Here is a 20,910-nt window from a genome sequence, read left to right as displayed (position 1 = left end):
CACGTGTGTGTTTGTGTGTGTGTGCACTTATCTTTGGCTAAAGATATAGCATCAATAAGAAAACAGAAAAAATGACTTTCAAATAAAAAACACTATTATATATTTGTTCTGCCCAAGTTGCATGGACAGTATCCAAAGATACTATGTGCAAAATAAAAAGAGAACGCCAACAACTACTAAACTAATTAAACAATATCTTAATCAATTGCCAGTATTTCACAGATTTACAACAGCAAAGCCAACTGAGCTAATCAATAACAAGGCAAAGTTCATCAAATAATATCATACAAGAATATTTCTAATAAATATGTTTCCCATAACCTTTTTGAGACCATATTTCATTTGAAATCCACTGCCATTGTTTCAAAGAATTTTCAAAATAATGAAGAATTTGGTCAAATAAAAGTCATTGTTAAGGTGGTGTGAAGCAGTGAGCTGGCAGAAATGTTATGCACCAAGCAACAGTCTTAGTGGCATTTTGTCCATCTTTGTTCAAATTCTGCTGAGGTTGACTTTGTTTTTCATCCTTTCAGGGTTGATGAAATAAGTACCAGTTGAGCACTGGGGTCAATGTAATCGACTTAACCCTCCTCCAAAATTACTGGCCTTGTGCTAAAATTTGAAACCATTATCAACCCTTTCGTTACTGTATAAATTTTGAGATGCTTTGTGTTTCTTTTAATTACTTTAAATATAACAAAGAATTTAGTAAAATAACTTAGTTATCATTCAGCTAGTGTTAGGAACATAAATTGTGCCTAAGGTTTGGTGGAAGATTTTAATTCAAAACTTATGAAAACAAGACATTTATAGTCAGAGTCAGAGCCCGTTTCAGACAGGTTGCCAATGAAAGGGTTAAGGTGATGTTTGAAGCAAATTACCATGAATTTTTGATTGAATGTTTTAATTTAGATAACTTTAAAACATGAAGTTTATATAAAAAAAAACTAGAGCAGTTTGGTATCAAAAGGGTTAAAATATACTTAAGTAATTATTTCATTGCTAATGAATCACTCACCCACTACAGTTTGAATTTGTAATTTTGTAGTAACTTTTTCTTCTTCTGTTGTGGCAGGTGTTTCTTCACTTTCTACATTCTGTAAAAGTTTTTTAAATTTCCATTAAGTTTCTAATGAAATGCACAGACTATATCTAAAAATAAATTTTTTCTTAAAAGATTGACAATTTGAAAGAATTTAATAGAATACTGATATAGGTATATTAAGCTGGTGTTTGAAATATAAAATTATAGGCGGTTTAATTTAAATATGATCACTTTTAAAACAAGAAATTTTTCTTATAGTCAAGTACACTGGAAAATGGTCTGCATTCCAAATTACTGGAATATAAGATATAACTTTTAAGAACAGCAGATTTCTATTTAATAAACATAAACGGCATTTTTGTAGAAGAGACTTAATCCTGTTTGATTACAATATATCACAGAGGGTTATTTTATCAACAATGAAGGAACGATATGCAAAATCAAACATGATAGTATTCATACTTAGATCCTAGAGAAGGAGAAGATAAAACACTGTAAACTGTATTTTAATTGACTGTTGCTACCAACTTATTGCTCTGAAAGTAACATATCCCAATTCTCGAGAGTCAAATTGTTACCTACTTCACTGATTTTTCTCATCAGTATGCATTTTGGAAAAGTCTTATTTCATCCTCATCATCATCATCATTTAACATCTGTTTTCCATGCTGGAATGAATTGGATGGTTTGACTGAGGTCTGGAGAGGCAGCGGCTGCACCAGACTCCAATTTCATCTGGCAATATTTCTACAGCTGGATGCTCTTCCTAATGCCAACCACTCCGAGAGTGTAGTGGGTGCTTTTTATGTGCCACCAGTATGGGAGTCAGTAAGGCAAGCCTGGCACCAATCACATTTGGATAGTGCTTTTTACATGCCACCAACACAGGGGCCAGTCTGGGGGTACTGGCATCAGCCACATTTTGATAGTGCTTTTTATGTGCTACCAGCACAGGAGCCAGTCAGAAGGTACTGGCATCGGCCACGTTCAGATGGTGCTTTTTACGTGCCACTGGCATGGGAGCAAGTCAGGGGATATTGGCATCGGCCACATTCAGATGGTGCTCTTTATGTTCCACCATCACAGGAGCCAGTCAGTGAGTATTAAAACAAATAGTTATCAAAGATATCAAGTAGTGCTGATGAAAGTAACCACCTCAGGATGCTGAACCCTTCAGGCAAGATGACAAAGGATCGAGACACCTGATACATTGCAGTACTCAAGAAAACCTGTACTCCACAGCAAAACTGTTAACACTGATCCTTCTGTATAACATTTGTTGCAGTGCCATGTAAAAGTACCTGTGTGGCACCACATAAAAGCACCCATGTGGTACCATGTAAAATGCCTGTGTGGCAACATGTAAAAGCACTTGTGTGGGGCAATGTAAAAGTACCCAGCTCAGTCTGTAAAGTGGTTGGCATTAGAAAGGGCATCCAGCCATAGAAACCATACCAAATCAGACTGGATTCTCATTCAGCTCTCCATCTTGCCAGCTCTGTTTAAATCATCCAACCCATGCCAGCATGGACAATGGACGTTAAATGATGATAATACATATATAAGCAGAAATTAGATTCCTGATAAACTTGTGTTTATCTTCGTCACTGCCTGTATCCTATGAGCATAACGTGCTTGCATATGTATGCCCAGGGTTGACATAGGTTATTATACTGGTAGTAAAACAGATATTTTTATCCCTTCGACGGTTACTCCAACCTCTGACTCTACTAACCTTTACATATATACATATATATATACATAAATTAAGTAGTTCAACAAGCACTTTTCCTTCAGAAGGTCTCTTAAGGTAAATACAACTAAATTCAAATACACTTATAGAGAGCAGTTTATGAGAAGAGCTCATAACCAAAAGCAAACAATATCAAGTAATTTTATCTATACCATGTCCACTAGACTAGTGAATTAGGCCATTGAGAATTGTGTGTCTTTGCTTTGGATTCAATGCAGTGGAGGTAACAATACAAGATATTGTATAGGTTATCAAATTACCCTTATTAACGGAGCACAACTTTTTAACTACTGAAATTAACATTGAAGTTCAATTTATATTACTTTAAAAACTTTAAACTTTTAAACCAAAGCAATGTCATAGCTTATACTTACCATTCGTTGGACATCAGAGATACCTTTACCCATTCCAGCCATAGTAAGCTGAGTTGCAAGTAACCTGGCAAGATGCTTAATCTGACCAGGAGTACCAGCTGCAGCAATTGGTGTGTATGTTGCTTGGAAGTGGGCTGGTAATGTATCAGGTAACATGACCTATACAATGAGAAAAATAATTATATTGAAAATGAAATAATTACATTAAAACAAAAAAAAATTTTTTATGAATTGTTAATCAAGACAAATACTGAAAGGTCAAAGAACGGGTTGGTATAAGCACAATCTCCTTAACCCTTTCGATACCAACCCAGCTGAAACCGCCTCTGGCTCTGTAGTACAAATGTCTTGATTTCATAAGTTTTGAATTAAAATCATTCACCAAACCTTCATTGCAGTTTATATTACTAACACTAGCTGAATGACAGCTAAATTATTTTACAAAATTCTTTGTTATATTTAAAATTAATTGAAAGAAACACAGAGTATCTGAAAAGAAATACAGTAATGAAAGGGTTAACACTTGCCAATGTGAAGCAAAGAGTTAAATACATTTATTTTAACACCAATCTTGAGAGGCTGCTTTCCAAAATTTAATAGCATAAAGGTAATAAGCAGCAGTACAGCCAGCAAGGGTGAAGAACAACAGAATAATAAAACTTTAAATAGATGAGAAATAGAAAGATGACGAGTGAGTTGGTGGGTAAAAAAGAACTGTGTGTAGAAGACAGAGAGAAGCGTAGTGATAGAGAGGGAGATCAGCACAGATACAGTGAATAACAAACTAAGGTGGGGGCAGGATTGGCAGCAGGTATGAGAGAGTGTTAAAGAAGGAGATATGGTAGTCATAAGATCTGATTCAAGGGAAAAGGAGTGTTAACTGGTGGCACAGAAGGGGTAGATGCAAGCATAACTGGCTTTAGGTTCAATCCCACTGCTCAGCACCTTTGGCAAGTATCTTCTATTTTCACCTCAGGCCAACCAATCCTTTCACTGAATTTGGTAGACAGAAACAGAATTAAACCCATTCACCAAACACACACAAATGTGTGTGTGTGTGTGTGTGAAGTGAAGGAGTGTCATTATTTTGCTTATTACCATTTGACCAAAGCAGTGCTAATGTTGACGTTCCAACCAGTCACTTGGCACTTTTAGAGATCTCTGGTATATAGAAGACATTTACATGGAAAACAGGTGAGGGTTGGTTACAGAAGAAGCATCCAACTAAAACCCTGCCTCAAAAGTAATTCTCATCCAAGTCATGCAAGCATGGAAAAATAGACATTAAACGAATCAAGAAACACAGTACACAACATACACATCACAGCAGATATACAATCCAACTATAGGAGCCTCTATGTAGTCAGTCCACTAGAAATAGCAACCAAATCTCACTTAACCCTTTCATTACTGTATTTATTTTGAAATGCTCTGTGTTTCTTTTAATTACTTTAAATATAACAAAGAATTTAGTAAAATAACTTAGTTATCATTCAGCTAGTGTTAGGAACATAAACTGTGACTAAGGTTTGGTGGAAAATTTTAATTCAAAACTTATGAAAACAAGACATTCGTACTCAGAGCCAGAGCTGGTTTCAGCCGGGTTGGTAATGAAAGGGTTAAATCACATGCTCTAAGGTAACTGTCTTGATTTTATATAATACTGGTTTCAAATTTTGGCACAAGGCCGGCAATTTTGGGGGTGGGGCTATAGTAACTAAACTGAACCCAGTGTTCAGCTGGTACTTATTTTACGACCCTGAAAAGATGAAAGGCAAAATCGACCATGGCAGAATATGAACTCAAAACGTTAAGACAGACAAAATGCCATAAAGCATTTTGCCCAGCATGCTAACAATTCCACTAGCTCACTGCCTTTGTTCTTGTAAAATATTAAATACTATTGTCAAGACTATTGAAAAGGTTGCAAGAAGCAACAAAAATTTTAGGAGAATAAAAATAAGAAATAAGTGGAAATTTTACCGGTGAGTGTGATAAAATTATAAGGCACAAAAAGAAAATGACTCTCCCCAGAGACAACAGAATATACTTCAACACACGGACACATATAAAGAATCTTGCAAACCAAATAATAAAATGGTTAAATAATAAAATGAGATATACTCACCATACTAATCAATACAAGATCTGCTACATTGTGTGGATTTAGCCTACCAACCAAATCTTCAGCAGTGATGTCAATAGCTGTTTGTTTCTGAGCAGTACTGGGCAGTTTTTCTTTACTTGGTGGTGCTCCAATCTCTTCCTCTTCCACATCAGGATCAGGCTATTAATTATCGAAATAGGTTTTTATTCATAAAAAGAGAAAGCATAGTGTTTATACAGATAAATACTTTTATGCATAAATACAGGCTGAAAACTGTATTTATCTATTTCAGTATACAGCTTTGAAATTATACTCTTTCTTTGTTTCGGGCAGCAACTATAAAGTGAGACAGCTTTAGAAGTTTCATCAATAATTCTTCAATTCCTGCTTAGCATTTGATAACTATTCTAATTTCTGACAATAAAATCCGTCATAATAAATGAAATAAATAAAATGTGAAGGCACACAGCCTAGAGGCTTGGGCATCACACAAATGATCGTAAGGTCATGGTTTCAGTTTCCAGACCGGGCAGCATGTTGTGTTCTTGAGCAAAACACTTCATTTCATTATTGCTCCAGTCCATTCAGCTGTAAATGGGCTCCAGCAATAACTGGGAAGTTAACCCTATAATGGACTAGCATCTCATCCAAGTAAAATGCAAAGTCAAGCCTTCAAGGGCTAAGGCTTGCAAAAGTAAATTACCAAACTAATAACTTAAGATTGTTTGAAGAATTAACTAAAGGACAATTTAAACAAAGAATAGACAATCTGCTGCTACACACCTTTATCTCAACTTTGGACTTTTTAGATGATGAAGTACTGGGTCCATCCTCAGCTTTTCTCTTTTTGATGTCTTCTGTTTTGGGCATGCACTTCATAACCTGTGATTAAATAAGATAAAGTGGTTTTCAATGTATGGACAGGTGTCAAAATATGTTTTATCCAACAAATAAAATGCATTTTAAATATGAATCAAGTGTAGATTGGACTGGGTGGTTAAGAAGTTAGCTTTTGAACTACATAGTTTGAAGTTCAGTGCCACTGTGTGGCACCTTGCACAAGGGTCTTGAAATATAGCCCTGGACTAACCAAAGCCTTGCAAGTAGATATAATAAACAGAAACTGTGTAGAAGCCCATCATGTGTGTGTTTGTGTGCATGCATGTATGTATGTATGTATATGAGTGCGTGTATGTGTTTGTCTCTCTGTCTTGACGCCATGTGACAGTTGTAAATGAGCATCACTATTATACAAGCAGTGCCACTCATTTCAAGTTTTCTGTGAAAACATGTCCAGTCATGGGAAAATATTAGCATGCTTGGAGACAGTTGGGGGTTGGGAGAGGAAGGGCATCCAGTTGTTGAAAGTCTGCCTCAATAAACTCCATCTGACCCATGTAAGCAAGGAAAATTGGAAGTTAAAACAACGCTGAAGACAACAATGACGAAACCCATGTTGAGTTAAAAATCTTGAATCATACAAGAAAAAGTTGCAATTGCATTTTTACTGAATAAAATCAAATTATCCTCACCATCCTATTAGCAGTCAAATCTATACATTAGCAGTACATTAAAATTATGGTAATTATTGAGACAATTTATTCAAGTTACTTGTAGATAATATAATGACGTCAGGTATGCTTGAAGGTCTTATGTGGCAGGCAGGATTTTCTAACATATGAAATCAACATGCTGGGCCACATAAAAAGCTCTCGTTCTGGTACCTTGTAAAAAGCACAAAGTACACTCTGTAAAGTGGTTGGCATTAGAAAGGACATCCAGCCATAGAAACCATACCAAAACAGACAATTGGAGCCTGAGCAGCTCTCGAGTTATCCAGCTCCTGTCAAACCATCCAACCCATGCCAGTATGCAAAACAGACAATAAATGGTGATGATGATAGAATGCAATTGTAAATGTCATAAATGAAAGGAAGCAGTTGACTGGTTCAACACAAGAAAGTAGAAATATAGAGAGAGCATATGAGGTGTTTAACAACAGACTGCCATAAGCGCTACAACTTAAAAATTGAGAAAAATGCAGCCAAAATTTTGCAACTTTCAGAATGCGATATCTCAGCAAGAAATGAAGTTAGGAAGCTGGTTTTGATCTCAAAATGACAGTGAAGACCTCCTCTAATCATTCCACATATGTAAAATTATTTATTTATGTATGCATGTGAAAGATGAAACAATGACAGCACCTTTCTCATTTTGTAGAATATACCAGTACTACGAAGCGGTGTAACGCATTGCGTATTTTAGCCATAATACCTAGAAAAAACAAAGAGACCCACCCCACGAAGGTATTGTATGTGTTTATATATACCATGGTAAATATCTTTAAGAGGTAAGATAAGACCGTAAGATAATAGCTCATTATCGTTACGATGGTAACGAGAAATACTAGAAAATGAGCCATAACACCTCGAAAAACAATACAGGGATCACACCAAAATTACTGATTGAGCGTGTGTGCTTATGATAGTGTGTTATTAAACCTTCTGGTCCGAGTTTGGGTGAGCGAGCATTGTGTCAATAGCGTTGAAGTACGATTTTTTTCAGCTGGATTTTTGACCTTATTGCAAGCCTCACTGGTTCTTCCTCCCAACTTTTTCGGATTCTAGACGTTGAGACAAAGAAAATGATATACTAACCTTGAAAATGGCCAGAGTAGTGCTTATGACACTCTGTTACTAAACACCTCATATAAATAATTGTAAAGGATACATTCAGAACGGATAGGCATTGAAATGTCTGAATATCTGAAACTCTTACCTCTGACTGCATTGCTCCAAGATCGGTTAAGAGAGTAGTTATTTGAGACATGAAGCGCGGAGAATATGGATGCTTTAGTAAAGCCAACATCTGCATCTTTAAATTTTTACGAACACTGCTTACTTGTGACTTGGCTAACGTTGGTGGTAAATTTACTGAAATGCACAAAATGTTTATTATGATATATATCATGAAGTAGAGAGTAGAATACACAGACTCTGTGTCTGTGTAGACAAACGAGAGATATACACCTTTTTTTAATTGAGCTTTATTATAGTAAGGATAGAGAATACACACTACATGCATGTGTGTATGTGTTAATATATAAGATTCAACTGAATTCAGTGTTACTTAATGTAAACAACTACCATAAGTTTCACTACACATATTAATTAAAACCAATATTTTAGAAACCAGATATGCTACACAAAATGTTAAAAACTATTAAAGGACATTCAATATTAACTGAAAATAAAAGTTATAAAACATTAAAATACTAAACTTAAAACATTCTACAGGAAAAAATCCTTCAATGTTACTATTCTATCTTTTCTTTTGGTTTCCAGAAAAGTATTACTACTTCTTTATATTGAGATAAACCAAATGGATTTGATTACAATGGATTTTTTTTAGGTGGGTTAGGGTTAATCTCAAGTACTTTACCTTGAATTGTATTTAATATTCATAAATATATTTCTGTCATAAATGTGTGCTGAAATATCTTTATTTGATATGAAATAACTAACTATAAATTGACAAGTTATTATAAAAAAAACATTTGTAGAAATGCAAAACACTAAGATCTAATGTGTAAACCATTCATTTTTAAGGTAACAAAAAGATTTTGATAACCTTTACTCTTTCAATATCATTCTTTTTCCTAAGGACTTAGGTCAGCTTTAGACAAAATTACAAACTGAATCTTAATTCAATAAATATCAGATGTTCAAGACAAGTTATTAACTTCATGTTTTAAATCTGGATAACATTTCCAAACATTCATTTTACTTTGAACTGAATCTGCATGAACCTTTGGAAAATTTCTTTCAAAAACCTATTTTTTATCAATATTAGTGTAATATCATTATTTCAGATAAAATATGATTCTAAATATTATTTTGATAATTTTAGAAGACCAAATGTAAGAAATTATTCTAATTCTAGAAAAAATTGCAGAATGTGGGAAAAGTTGAGACATTTCAAAAATTCAAAATAAAATAAACAAAACAATGAATAATAGTTTGTTTTTTAAAAAGATCTTTACCATGTAAGGATTCAAATGCTTGTACTACTTGATCAAAATATACTGGTCTTTGTTTAGCAATTGCTGTAAGGCTTCCCATGACAGTCATCAGATTTATACTTTTAGATAAATATAAGAAATACAAAAAATTATATTATACTCAAATTATAAATTTAGAAATAATATCATATACTTATAACTCATAAGATTATACTGGACACAATTGCACAATACACTGATCTGTTACACGCTCATTGCTCTTCAATCATTAATTATCACATAGGTAATGATCAACATTTTCATGATAGTATTGGATGAAATGAAATATTACAAAACTGATAACAATGATTCTCAGTAAAAGATGTTTTTAGCCAGCTGGTAGGTCTGCCTCCTCAGACCTATTTGCAAAAGAAAGTCGACCTGGGGAAGCAGCTGAAGTTCCCAGAAACTGTTGCATCAACATCACTATGGCTGGATATGATGCTGATCTCAGAAGAATCTGAGCAGATGGTCCTGTTAGAACTTTCCATTCCTTGGAAAAACTGGATTGAGAATGCAGATAAGAGCAAGGAAATATGCTGAGGTGGTGGAGCTATGCCAAAGGGTGGTAGGGAAGTTTTGATCCCAGCGAAGTGGGATGCAAGGGGTCTACAGGCAAGTCCCACTGAAGAGCTTACATCATGTTTCACATCACAGGGGCCTGTAGGCAGAGGGTCATTAAATTGGTTATAGAGGGAGTGGAGGTTGCCTTCAAGGTGGCTGAGAATCAGGAGGTATGAGCTCTGGAAGGGGCAATGCTAGCTGGACCACACACAAGCTGGGGTTTGGTCAATTCTGGACCAGGACTCCTGAGTGAAGGTGTCTGATGTTGAAAGACCCAAATCACCTAATGACCCCAGGAAACGTCACTGATGATGTGTACAGGTGTATCACAAGATGATGTATGAAAAAACTCAATAAATCTTATATCAGCAGAAAAAACACCAAGTTATTTCCCCTTCTATTCATGGACAATTCAATTATCTTAAAGGAGAGAAAATACAAGGCAACCACCATTTACCAAAGTATACTTGAATAATATTATATATTAAAATATTAAAATTAAACCTGTGGTTGAAAAGCAAACTTCTTAATCACATAGCCACACCTAAACCTATTAGTCAACCTGCATTTATAATTCTTGTTCTAAAATTATTTAGGGGTTTCAGCTTCTAGGAATTAATTTGTTATTCAAAAATAGCAGCCAAATTACCCTCAAATCAAACCCCACATCTTCAAAATAGGAATGATACATCATTGTTCCTAGTTACAAACTGCATAAAAGAAAAAGATGTTAAGGTTTGAATCTCTTTCATTATATTTCTGATTAATCAGGGCTAACATCTGGTTCAACAACAACTTAAGCCATATCTTACAATTATAATTAAAAAAACACTAGAAATAACATATAAAGATTATATCATCAACATTATTGTACAGGGTGATTCAAAAGTCTCCATACATAGGAAAAATTTATTCTTTTTATAAAAACAGTTTGTAAGATCCCCCAGATCCTCTGACCTCTGATCTGACCCCTCTTGATTTCTATCTTTGGGGGCATTTGAAAGGCATGGTGTATCGCAGAAAGGTAAAAGACATAAATCATTTGAAGGAACGCATCACCAATTCATTTGCACAAGTGTCACCAGATGTGCTATTACGAGTTCACAATGAGTGGGGTTAAAAGTATTGCAATGTGTATTCAAAACAATGGTAACCATATAGAGCCTGTTAAATAAAAAGAAAAACCATTCTTATAAACTGTTTCTTATAAAAATATAAATTGTTCCTATGTATGGTGACTTTTGAATCACCCTGTATATCTAGATTCCATGATGGCACGGGTGTATGTTACAGTAATAATATACCTGGATATATGAGGTGAGGCTTGAAATTTCAGCAAAGAGACAAATAACTCATTGCCCTCTTCCTCTAATTTGTTAACATCCAACAGTTTATGGTTTTCAGGGACTTTATCAAGTGTCATTTCATTTTCAAGTTTCTTAGGAATGTCTGACTCCTTGAATAAAAAAAAAAAAAAAAAGATTTGAGCACTTTATATGAATATCTAATTGTCATTATCATCATCACCATTTTAAGATGCTGTCATTAACCCTTTTGTTACCAACCCAACCCAACTGAAACCGGCTCTGGCTCTGAGTACAAATGTCTTGTTTTCATAAGTTCTGAATTAAAATCTTCCACCAAACCTTAGTCACAATTTATGTTCCTAACACTAAATGAATGATAACTATGTTATATTTAAAGTAACACAGAGTATCTCAAAATAAATACAGTAACGAAAGGGTTAATTGGATGAAAAGGAGATAAAAAAAATTTCATTCATTAAAACTAATATAACTTGGTTTTGTGAAAGTCAGTCTAGCAGTTGTCCATGTATGCAAGTTTTACTTCTCCTATGTACCTAAAGGAAAGGCCACTACTTTAGAGCCAATACAGCCTGATACCAGCATCACTGCAGGTATTGCTACCAGAATGCAAAACACTGAAACAGTTACCACATGGCATCTCATCTGTTGCTTTAACAGTTCTGTCAATCTACTGCCCTAAATTGGTACTTTTTTATTGACCCTAAAAGGACAAAAGGGTAAAATTGTCTTTGGTGGGATATGAACTCAAAATACAGGGAGCTGGAACAAAAGTATTAAGAGCCAGTTCATTTGAATACAAGATATCTGCTTTGATGCAGACACACACAGTGAATTTTAAAATTATTTAAATTCATATTTCTCGATAACAATTAATTCTGTAATCAAAAGTTTAAGTTTAAAATTATATAATTCAATCTAAGAAACATTTTTCAGGTGACATCCTTTGAGGAGAAAGGACATTTAATATACAAGAAAACATCTCTAGTTCTCATTGTATATAAATTTTGAAAGTTTGGCCAATAATTAAAACACAGAGATTAATGACAACTAATAATTGTGTGTAAAATGAATCTTTCACACTCCAAATATTGAATTAATTCTATTACACCTTAGTCCAGAAAACTACCATATTTGATGACATATAAGGCATACTAATTTTTTTTTTTAAATTAATCTGGCTCCTACATGTAAACTTGAACCTACATTTATGTTTTAATGCAGTAAAAACTTTTGCCCTGAATATGTGCTGCTGAAATTGAGGTGCACCTAATATGCCCATGTGTCATGTACAGTGGGGAATGCCATATTTCTTGTGAATTTCCAGCTGTGAGGTTTATTAAGACAACAAACTCTTGTTAACAAAGTGATTAATTCTAATTCCTATAATTTAAAAAAGCTTATATAAGAATTTTAAATGAACATTTATTGTAATTGAAATTTCAAAACAACTGTATAAAATATAGAGATCATCCAACTATGAAAATTAAAACTATAAGAATATTGCTAAAAGTACTTACAGGAGATTTCTTTGTCAAAGTTAGAACAACATTTTCAATAAATTTCACAACATGAGTTCGGATACTGAAAAATTATTTTTTAAAAATACCTTGTTAAATTATTTACTTAACAGTGCAGTACAAAATAGCTGTGTTTATAATAAATACATTTAGGTTAATAACACTAAGACAATCAGCTAAATGGATTAGATATTGGATTAACTGTTACTGTTGTAAAATGTAAACATGCATACAAGCTTGTGCATGCATGTGCACACACAGAGAGGCTTCCACACAGTTCCAATCTATCATTTCCATTCATAAGGCATTGGTTAGCCTGGACCTATGATAGAAGACATTTGCTCAAGGTGCCACACAATGATACTGTACCTGAAACCACATAGTCGTGAAGCAAAATTCTTAACCACACTTAAGATAAAAAGATAAAGACTATCTCAGAATATAAGCAAAATAATGTATTTCCAAATTGGTAACAAAGAAAACGAAGGCATGAAGAATTTTGAAAAGAAAAACAAAAATTAGAAGGAAGAATATTTTACCAAGTAACTGAACTGAAACCAAATGTCTTTGAAATAATGAAAATACAAAGTTGCTAATAAAAGATACTAAGGTAAAACTATACACAGGACATTACATGGAAACAGATTAGGTTTCATGATGTCTCTTCACAGAGTAAAGTTGCACTGAAACAGGCATAAATCACATTTAAAAATTCCTAAGAGTGATGGACAGAGGATAATTAAAATTAGTAGACTAGGTAGCTTTTGTTTTTTACTTGTTCTAATCATTAGACTGCAGCCATGCTGGAGCACCACCTTGATGGGTTAAGTCAAACAAATTGAGCCCAGTACTTATTTTACTTTTTAAAAAACTGGTATTTATGCTATTGATCAATTTTGTTAAACTACTATTTTTATGGGGACATAAACAAACCAACACCAGATGTCAAGTGGTGATGGTTGGGGGACAAACACAAAGATGCATGAACACACACACATAGATATACAATATGGGCTTCTTTCAGTTTCTGTCTACCAGATCCAGTCACAGAACTTTGGTTGGTCTAAGGCTTATAGTAAAAGACATTTGCTCAAGGTGCCATGCGGTGGAACTGAACCCAGAACTCCATATCACACAGCCACACCTGCAGCTAGGAAAAACTACAGTACTTGACCAGCAAAACGATGCAGAGATAAAGGCATGAGTCTTGCTTACCCGTCATTTAAAGATTCCATCATCTCAATTATGAAGGTTTTTAATTGTAAGATTTGTTTCCAAGTCTGTTGCATTTCTTCAGTAATTGTCTTGCTCTGGCTCAACCACTGAAACCAAAAGAAACCCAAATTCCATTATTTAAGATGTTTTGAGACACTAAATCTGTTTGTATTTTTTTTTTTACATCATTCATAATAAACAAAAGGAAAAGCAAAATTCAAGTAATGACAGGTCGTTTCTAATATATTCAAAGGTAACTAAACATGCATTGTCAGTTTGAAAATTAAACTATCTAAAAAAAACTGCATAACAGATCATCATTATTTAGCATCCATGTCCTATGCTGGCATGGGTGTAGAATATTATGAATTTCAGTACTGAACAATACGAAATACTTAACACTCAACAACTCATTCTATCTAGCTATATCTGGGTACCATGAGTAAGTACAGCTCACATGGTAACCCCTTAACATTCAAACCAGCCAGATCCAGTCTCCCACACCTACCTTACAATGTCAATCTAACAATAAACAACCATATCATTGAAATCTCAAAGTTACAAGATAATTCATGATTAATTCAAAGCAATCATCATCATTTAATGTCTGCTTTCCATGCTAGCATGGGTTGGACGATTTGACTGAGGACTGGCGAACCAGATGGCAGCACCAGGCTCCAATTTGATCTGGCAGAGTTTCTACAGCTGGATGCCCTTCCTAATGCCAACCACTCCGAGAGTGTAGTGGGTACTTTTACGTGCCATCAGCATGAGGGCCAGCCAGGCGGTACTGGCAATGGCCATGCTCAAATGGTGATTTTTATGTGCCACCTGCACAGGAGTCAGTCCAGTGGCACTGGCAATGACCTCGCTCAAATGTTTTGTTCATGTGCCACCAGCACAAGTGCCATGTGAATATAAAAGCATTACATTAGACAGAGTAACCTGAAAACTAAAAGGTTAAGGAAAAGGTGCATTGTATAATTAATGAGAATTTTGTCAGCTATCAATGCTGAATTCAATTTTAATTATTCAAACGAACTTCATGATCAATTTCTGTTACATTTATATTGGCTCCCAGCCCAATTTATCAGCTACTTGTGATGACAGCTCATGTGCAACAGCCTATTCCATATTAAACTCATTGTGCACAGGACTTCATCTGTAGATGAATATCTAACTAAACTATGAGATGTTCCATGACTTTAGAGAATCAATTGTATTGAGTGCAATGCTCACCAAACTCAAGCAAATATTTATGAGATAAGCCATATTCACCTGTAAAGCTAGTCTATGAAGTCCAGCCATTGCCAGAATAACTCTCTTCTGAACATTGACATTTTCATCTTGGAAAAGAGCACCAAGGTTTGGCAGGATTTTCTGTAAGAGGTCAGGTTCTTTCTTGCTGAAATTTTATGAGATAAAAAACATTTAGAAAATTTAAAACAAAACGAATTTTAACAAGAAAATAACAATCTAACTCTAATTTTGACAAAAATATAAATTATATCTATAATTAAATGAAAAGATTATATCTAAGGTATTTGAGGCTACTCAAACTGCAGAAAATAGCAGCAAAGTCTTAGAAAAGTGGGGACACATTGGATAATGTAGTCTAAGAATAACTGAGTTAAAAGATGAGATGGTAATAGCTGGAACACGTTTGATCATGGGTCTGTTCAATTAGGACCAGTTTGGGCTTGGTTTTAACAAGTTTCAGAATCTTCATGATCAGAGGCGTGCACCAACTCTAAGAGAAGGAAAAAAAACTTTGGTTATGATGCTCATGTCATTACCACAGCATATGTAAAATGAAAGAGATTCAACTGGAAATTGCACCATCTAAAGGCTAAGTTTACCAGAGAGTATAGTCAATTGAATTCTATCATTATTTTATTGATCCTAAGAGAGTGAAAAAAATTTTTTTTTTGATGGTGTTTAAACCACATAAAAGGATGAAATTCCATTTCTGTCACTTCACTATTCTTATATATATATACACACACATATATTTATATATATATATATATATATATATATATATATATATATATATATATATATATATATATATACACGCGAGTGTTGCCCATCATATGACAAGTAACTCTAGAAATATATTTTTGCCACTACGGGTAATACCAGGAAATATGGCATAAATACAATAATTATAACTTTTATCAAATTTCTTGGTACTTATACAAAATGACGAAATACTAATCTAAAATAAAACAAATTTCTCATTTGTATAACCTCTCCTATAGCTTCCTCCTACTAAAATTGCTGGCCTTGTGCCGAAATTTAAAACCATTATATAGGGATTTTCTAAACTCAACATAAATCAATGTACATACCAAGCATCTTCTATGAAACTAATAACAAACTTTCGAACTTCAACAGACCGGTCACTTTGAAAAGCCAACATTTCCTAAATGAAATAAAATAAAATAATTACTATTAATAAAAGCAAGCGAACGTCTTGCAAAAGAATCCGTTTTAAATTTTCTTAGAGTAAATTTTTACATTTCAAATTTAAATGTTTTCATTAATTCAGACAGTGAAATATTGTTTGTTTCCTTTACAGAGAAATAGTTTATTAGTTTATCACATATTAATGTGAAAATCTGTTGTAACTAGTGTGTCCAAGCTGACCAAAGCCTTGAGTGAATTTGGAAGATAGAAACTAAAGAAGCCTGTTGTGTATGTGTATTTGTGTGTGTTGTGATTCTGGTTATCCACAGTGGTACTAATGGCTCTGAGGAAGCAAGATACTGCACTGGCACCCAAACAGGATGCACAGCTCCTTACAGTAGAAACAGTTGTAAGCAAATGAAAGTGATTATGTAACTCCTGTTGTTTTGTCTTTCATTCAGTAATTAATACGGACACCTTCTCTTAGAAAATTAAATCAGTGTTTGTGTTAATAATTTAGGCATCTAGTTTGCATACCATTTTGTTTTGTTTGTATACATAAGTGTTTATCTACATGGAGACAATTGATGTATAAACATCAAAAGAATATATCCATGGTAATTAATAGTTCAATTAATAATGGGTCGTTAAACTCCAATAACATTATAACATTGCAGTAAATTCAAGAACTAATTTGCATGTATATATACAGTCAGCTAAAATTATCCTTTAGAATAATGTAAGTAGAAAAGCATAAATTTCACAAATAGTCTATAATCTAATTATGCTCAACAGCTGTTTCGTTAGCTATAAACACCATTAATTTCATAATTACATAAATAAGATACACTTTTATTTCAATTTAAATCATTGAAATTCATCATCATCATCGTGTAACATCCGTTTTCCATGCTAACTGTCCAACCCATGCTAGCATGGAAAACAGACGTTAAACGATGATGATGATGATGAATTTCAATGATTTAAATTAAATAAAAGTGATATTTACCCAAATTATCAAGCCTATTATTAGTTAGATAATAATTACTCCTGATGATTTGGGATAAACATTGTTTCAGATTAATTTAACTTAATTATGAATTTTAATTACATAATTCTAGAATTAATGTTTATTACTAATGAAACAGTTGTTGAGTGTAATTAAATCATGAATCATTTGTAAAATTTATACTTTTCTGCTTTTTATTCTACATCACCATAATTTTAAATGCTTATTTTTCCATGCTTGCATAGGTCAAACAAAATTTGTTGAGACATATTTTCTATGACCAGATGCTTTTCCTGTCACCAACCCTAACTTGTTTCCAAGAAAAGTTATATTTCTCCATGACATGGTTTCACCAAAGATAAGAAATGACGGATAACACTTGTATGACAGTGACACTATCACACGATGTCATAAGGAAACAGTAACACACACACACACACACACACACAGAACAGACTTCTTTTAGTCTCAGCCTATCAAATCAACTCATATAGCTTTAATCAGAACTATAGACAATATTTTGCCCAAAGTACCATGCAATGGGACTGAACTCAAAACCATGTGGTTGAGAAGCAAACTTTTTACAACAGTTACATCTGTGCTTATATATGGACATATAGCATCTAACAAATGAACTGTGACCATTAATTTGTATATAGATTACACTCAGTTGATCCTAAACAGCTTGAATTTTTTTTTTCTTTTCAGGCAAACCAAACAATGTGATAACATTTTAACTGTCTTCATAAAACATTTCAATTTGCACTGATCACAGCAGTCTAAAACACTCTCGACATTTGAAATTTTAAATTGTTTAGCAATAGAATTCATTAAAAACTTACCTCTAAAAAATTATCCAAAAGATTAGGCTCTTTATAAAGTATCAGTTCTTGAACCTAGAAAATATCAATATAAATTCAAGGTTTTAATATCAGAAAATAAACCAGTTGCAGAACTAAGTGGAAAGAAGATATATTACATATAGGGGCTTACATATACAGTGTAGGCCAAAAGTAGGTATACACTTATTTATAACAATTGCATTTATTAAACACAGTTTAATCTCATAAATGCTTGAAATGTCCTCTTCAACATGACAACATTCCTCAACCCTTTCCAGAACACTGCAACACATAGCACAACACAAATTCTGATCTGCATCAATTTCAATAAAAGCTTCTGAAATGAATACCTACTTTTGGCCCATCCTGTATTTTAACCCTTTTGTTAACGTATTCCTGTTGAAATACCCTGCCAATGTTTTAGTTAATTTTGGAAATCATGAAGAATTTTGTAAAAGAAATTGCCATTTTTGAGCTGGCTTTTGGAATATAAATTAACATAAAATTTCCATGGAAAATTTTCATTTTCAAGTAATTCAGATTGCTTTAAAACATGAAGTTTGTATAAATAGAATAAGGGGAAAATCTAGAGCAGGATGGTATCAAAAGGATTAAATATATAGAAAGGATGTTGAGGTGTGATTGAGTTCAATACACATCATCATGGTTTAATGTCTGCCTTCCACATTGGCATGGGTAGGACAGTTTGACATGGTGCTGGCTAACAGGGGAGTCGTCCAGATTTCAATTGTTTGTTGTGACATGGTTTCTATGGTTGGATGCCTTTCCTAACACCAACCACTTAAGAGAACGTGCCAGGTGCTTTTTATGTGGCATCAGCAACTGAAAGGACAAGCCTGTATATGTGGAAGACAGTGATTTTATTTAGGTTGATATGTCTTATCAAATACAGCAAATCTCCATATTTCTCAGTCCCTTGTCAAGCATGTATTAGATTCATGTTGTGTGTACATAAAAACGAAAAATACTTTAGCTCTGTTAGACATTCGATAAAGCATTAATATTTTTTAAAAAATGCTAGCCAGTTTAGAATGCAAACTATATGTCTCCCACATTTTAATATATCACCATAGATGAATTCTCTGCCAAGAGTTCTAAAAAATACTTATTGTTACTTAAACAGATGCAAAATATTTGGTTTCCGAAGGTCTTATAAAATGAAGAAACTGCAGTAATACAAACCTGTCGTAGATTTTCTGTTTTCATATTGTTTTTCTGCATAAATGATGCTTGATTAAGCAAATCAACCACCTGAAACAATAAAAATAGTTAGTGTTATTCGTTTAAAATTAAAATGAAGCAAGTCAATTTATAATTCAGTTTCATATCTTTTAGATTTAAACAATAGTAATAGATATAATTTGTTGGTGTTAGGAAGGGTATCCAACCACAAAATCATCTAACTTAATGCTAGCATGGGAAACAGGTATTAAAAAATGATAATGAATAAATCTAAAAAATTTATAATGCTAAAATTTCTTTCAACTAATTGGCTAGAAATGGAGAAGCACTACTTGTGAATTTAGGAAGTTCTCCATTTGCTTTGACATCAACATGGTTCATGTTCAGCTTCAAATTCTAGCCAGAGGGAGGATTCCTGAGTGGCAGCTCTGTGCAAAGGGTTTAATGCAGTCAATTAGATGAAGTACAGTATGATAAAAGACGGATGGGCTCATCAATTGGTATGTAGCTTGCTAATTTACAGGAGTAGAGTAAGCATAATAGAAGTAGAAGACAACCATAGAAGAAACAGTATATCTATGAGGCAATGGCCCTAATGGATTATCTAGTAGTAGGTCTTTACCAATCAGCCTTCTCTGAATCTTATTTATGCCAGTCATGGGAAAACTGTTGCCTGCAAAATTTTCTTAATGACATGCCAATGAAAATTTACCTAGAATTTTTTTAATAGTTCAGCCTGCTTCTTGAAAAAGGTTGACCATGTCTGGTCTATGCTATATCAGTGTAACTACGCTGGTTCAGATATATTAGCAGTACTCTAATGTACATGGTATTTGAGTTTTGTGGTTAATCTATAATTGATTAAGACTGAAATAGTTTCTATTTCTCAAGAGATATTGTCTTTGAGAAACATTTTTGACTAGGTTATGCATGCGAGGTTGCAAAGAAAGATCTTCAGACACTGTGAAGCCTAGCCTGAAGCCATTAACTGTGTATTATTTATATATAGTCTAAGACTTCCCTCAATATGTATGGGAATTGCAGTTGAAAGAGACTATGTTGTCGTGTTGTATTGGATGATGTTTAAAGGCTTCTGCTTATACAAGCATTGCTTCTTTGAGGTTGTAGTGAAGTTTAAAAAGAATGAAGGATGGCATCATCTGGTAAGAAGTAATATCAAGTAGATTAATTATATACAAAAGACTAGTGAGAAAAACCTAAGCATACTTTGAGGGTATGAGTTTAAAAAAATACAAGTTCGAAAAAAGGCCAGCAATGTAGAGAAATTTTTCACTCTTAGAGATGAAAGATTTGTTGACATCAGCCTTTAACTGTGTCTGGTTTAATACAAGAACTTCGGCATTCCTTCGATATATCTCGACAAGGACATTTCACTTCGGGTATTTCTGTGGGTTGTGGAGTATAGATATAACGAAATTATGCCAGCAATGTCACATTTTAAACTTGAAAAAAAGCCTTGT

At 33.7% G+C, this 20,910-nt stretch overlaps 1 protein-coding gene across 1 annotated transcript in view; it reads right to left on the bottom strand.

Annotated features, from left to right (window-relative positions):
• Nucleotides 1-20,910, bottom strand: part of LOC115213006 (symplekin) — a 46,608-nt gene that overhangs the window by 23,941 nt on the left and 1,757 nt on the right. The window contains exons 2-14 of the mRNA XM_029781903.2: nt 19,430-19,498; nt 18,227-18,280; nt 16,318-16,391; nt 15,242-15,368; nt 13,964-14,070; nt 12,749-12,812; nt 11,208-11,359; nt 9,322-9,419; nt 8,058-8,212; nt 6,063-6,161; nt 5,301-5,459; nt 3,173-3,331; nt 1,019-1,097 (exon numbers count right to left, since the gene is read on the bottom strand). Of these exons, the coding sequence (XP_029637763.2) occupies nt 1,019-1,097; nt 3,173-3,331; nt 5,301-5,459; nt 6,063-6,161; nt 8,058-8,212; nt 9,322-9,419; nt 11,208-11,359; nt 12,749-12,812; nt 13,964-14,070; nt 15,242-15,368; nt 16,318-16,391; nt 18,227-18,280; nt 19,430-19,498 (1,396 nt within the window). The remainder of the gene's footprint in view (nt 1-1,018; nt 1,098-3,172; nt 3,332-5,300; nt 5,460-6,062; nt 6,162-8,057; nt 8,213-9,321; nt 9,420-11,207; nt 11,360-12,748; nt 12,813-13,963; nt 14,071-15,241; nt 15,369-16,317; nt 16,392-18,226; nt 18,281-19,429; nt 19,499-20,910) is intronic.

The sequence above is a fragment of the Octopus sinensis genome, linkage group LG6 (genome assembly GCF_006345805.1).
Source record: "Octopus sinensis linkage group LG6, ASM634580v1, whole genome shotgun sequence".
NCBI classification, from domain to species: Eukaryota; Metazoa; Mollusca; class Cephalopoda; order Octopoda; family Octopodidae; genus Octopus; species Octopus sinensis.
The sequence above is the reverse complement of the archived record's forward strand: the minus strand, read 5'-3'. Positions and strand labels throughout refer to the sequence as shown.